The sequence below is a fragment of the Sinocyclocheilus rhinocerous genome, unplaced genomic scaffold, assembly GCF_001515625.1.
Source record: "Sinocyclocheilus rhinocerous isolate Xijiao unplaced genomic scaffold, SAMN03320098_v1.1 scaffold79, whole genome shotgun sequence".
Classification (NCBI taxonomy): domain Eukaryota; kingdom Metazoa; phylum Chordata; class Actinopteri; order Cypriniformes; family Cyprinidae; genus Sinocyclocheilus; species Sinocyclocheilus rhinocerous.
Genome location: NW_015638023.1, coordinates 12,070 through 15,242, shown reverse-complemented (window position 1 = coordinate 15,242; position 3,173 = coordinate 12,070). Strand labels below are relative to the sequence as shown.

At 42.3% G+C, this 3,173-nt stretch overlaps 1 protein-coding gene across 1 annotated transcript; it reads left to right on the top strand.

Moving 5' to 3' along the window:
- The first annotated feature begins 253 nt into the window (after positions 1-253).
- On the top strand, positions 254-2,721 carry LOC107749405 (G-protein coupled bile acid receptor 1-like). Its single transcript, XM_016564550.1, has 2 exons — positions 254-317; positions 1,647-2,721. Exon 2 carries the CDS (start codon positions 1,693-1,695, stop codon positions 2,719-2,721), a length of 1,029 nt encoding a protein of 342 aa, XP_016420036.1. The 5' UTR covers positions 254-317; positions 1,647-1,692.
- Positions 2,722-3,173: the final 452 nt, after the last annotated feature.

Genomic DNA, 3,173 nt, shown 5'->3' with positions numbered 1-3,173 from the left:
GCATTAGCTGTGCATGTCACAGGTTTGTAGGTTTGCTCGGGTGTTGCTCAGAGTTTTACGAGCGACGTTCCCCCCGGACTCGCCCCTGTTCACTTTCTCTGCTTGACAAGCGACTTTGTTTCTTTCCAGCTGTTGTGGATCTTACTTTGTAGAGCTCTGGTGTAAAATCAGACTTAAAAATGGACTGTGCTATTGCCTTTTGCAGTTTGTTAACCTGCAAACTTTTCTTATGTTGTGCTAAACTACCTGACAAGACCCTATAGTGATGAAGACCTGAGTCTAAGTTTAATCGTCACTTCAAGCCAAGCTGACAAAAGGTACGTTTTCTTTCTCACTTTTCATTTGCTCTATGAATAAGTATTTAGGAAACCAAAAGAAAGTGTTGAATTTATGGTCAGGAGTTCCTCGTTCATGACTGTTATAAACCTGCAAATGGACCATTTATGACCTACGATCGAGGTCTTTTTGCATCTGCTTTTATTTGCTGTATGTATATGTTGGCATTAAAACATTTGTAATGGACATTTTATAGACTAAAAGTTTTGTTACATAGCTGAATGTGTATTTTTTACTTGTATTTGAATAATCTAATATAGTCTGGCATCTAATGCAAAGATGCTGAAAGGACGTTCTAAATGGAACTCTGAATAAACATAATATCAGTGAAGAACTATTAGCTTTGTAGATCACATGTACCTAGAACTGAACTTATAACCTCTCGTATTAGCAGCTTTTGTCTTAATACAGGTTTAATACACTTTAGGCCTATTTCACATTGAACACAAAAGTGCTCGTGTGTGTGTGTTCTGTGCTCTAGCTTGTTTCCTTATCTAGCTGTTCTGATTTCTGACGTTGTATATCATGACAATTGTTGGCTCTTTTTACTTATATCAATTATTGTTATGCTCCCCATTTGGAAGGGTTTAAGAAATAATGTGAGTACTGATATGCAACACAAGAAAGAGTTTATCTGTCCTTCTGTAACCCTAAAAATAGAAAATAATGACTTAATTTTCCTCCTGAAATTATCCCAGGTTGGAGTCCTTCATTAAATCTAATTGAGACTACATGATAAAGAAATTAATAAAACCGTCCAAGCAGTAATATTTCTATGATGTCATCACATTGCTCTGTCTTGCCATCCAATCGCATGATTAGGGTATCATCATATTTTTGGGAATCAATAAATGTGCCATTTCCAGTAGATGCAGGAATGCACAGTTATGTCTGGCAACAAAATCCAGATGCATGAATCAAATCTGCACATACGACAAAACCAAATTAGCCAGAAAGGAAATATTATGATCAGTAGATCTGCTGTACTACTAATCTTTTTCATTAAGCAGCATATCAAGAACAGGGCCCAGCTGCCACAAGCTGTGTAAATGTGCTGTGACATGATTGAAGTGTTGTTTATGAAATGTGTTTGAGGGTCAATATGGCAATAACAACAGCTGTCATATAGTTTCTTAGGGAGGGAAAACTTGTAAAATAAGCACTAAAACCTTTACGGGGAAGGGAAAAAACCAAATGGATTTTAAATGTTGACACGATATAACTAGTAATATGGATTGTTGTGTCATTGTTCCACGATGTGTGTTGATTTGCTAATATTAAATCAATGTATTGCTCTCTTCTTCACGCAGGTTTAACGGATTTCAGAATGGATGTTTGGTGTGGAAAGTCGCAGTAATGGCTGCGGTGATGCGAAACATCTCCGGGAGCAATGTGGAGGCCCAGCTGATCTATGCCATCACGCTGCCCGTCTCCTGTGCCATCATCCTGATCAACCTGCTCATCATCTTGTGCATCACCTGCAACCGGCAGCTTCACAACTCACAGAACTACTTCTTCCTGAGCCTGCTGGTGGCCGACATGTGCACCGGCGTGGCGCTTCCCTTCATCCCCTGGATGGGCCTAAACCGCCCTCTCAGCTTCTCGTCCTGCCTGCTGGTGCACATCTTTCCCAACTTTCTGTTCCTGGCCTTTCTCTTTAACCTGGTGCTGGTGCACTACGAGCGTTACCGGAGCATCGTGAGTCCGCTTCAGCGCGGACAGCTCTGGCTGCATCGGCGGTTCGCTCTGCCGCTGCTGGCTGTGTGGATGCTGCCGCTGCTGTTTGCACTGTTGCCTGCCTTTGGCTGGAACAACAAGGCTATTCACGATCGGAATGAGTGCTGTCCAATAACTAATAGCACAGCGCATTCTAACTGTGTAGCGCTGTCTGGAGAGCGTTGCTGTACATACCGCAGTGTCTTTCCAAACGCTTTCATCTATTTGGAAGTATATGGTCTACTGGCACCCGCCATCCTCTCCATCGCTGCCATGACGTGCCGGGTGCTGTGGATCACACGAGAACAGCTGAGGGACATCCAGCGTCTGCAGCGAGCCGTAGCAAACAGGGAATGCAGACGGAGAATGGAAATGCGTTACGCTTGTTGTGTGGCAGCCGTTTCCCTCGCCTTCCTGACCTGCTGGGTGCCCTACATCGTTTACACCCATGTAGGCGTGGAGTTTTTGCTCCGACGCGGAGGAAAGAGCAATCGCACTGGCCACATTGTGCTGTCCTGTGTTGGCATCGGGGGCATTGCTGTCGTGCCTCTGCTTTTGGGACTCGCCAACAGGGAGTACACAGATCCGGTCAAGAAACTGTTCCGCAAACTGCGGCACCGCTACAGAAATACAAGTGTGCAAATGGACACTAGCCTTCAATTCAGTTGATCTGATTGACTTTTTGATTAATGTTTGTATTTATAATATTCAGCTAAAGATAACCTGTGAGCTGGGTTTCAGTGAAATGGTCTGTAGGATGCTAGATTGGATTTATTATGTACTGAATGTCAAGAAAAGCTTGAAATAATCTTTGTTCAGTGAGTGTTTGTGTAGCCTCGTGAAGCAACTGCTGTGACACTTATCTACTATAGAGAAGAAGACTATATGTACACAAACCCATTTGAGTCTATCTGAAGATGGAGATTTCTAGAATTTAGTAAAATAAAATAAAATGGTTTGGACATAAAGTACACAAAACAAAGTCAGCATATCTTTTGGAGCAAGTCATTAAAAAAACAAACCAAAATGAGTCATCATTTTTAACCGGCTTTACTAAAGCTCTCTTTAGCTGCTGATCCGATCTTTGCAGTGGTTAGGAGGTCATTTGAATAAAAGCTGTA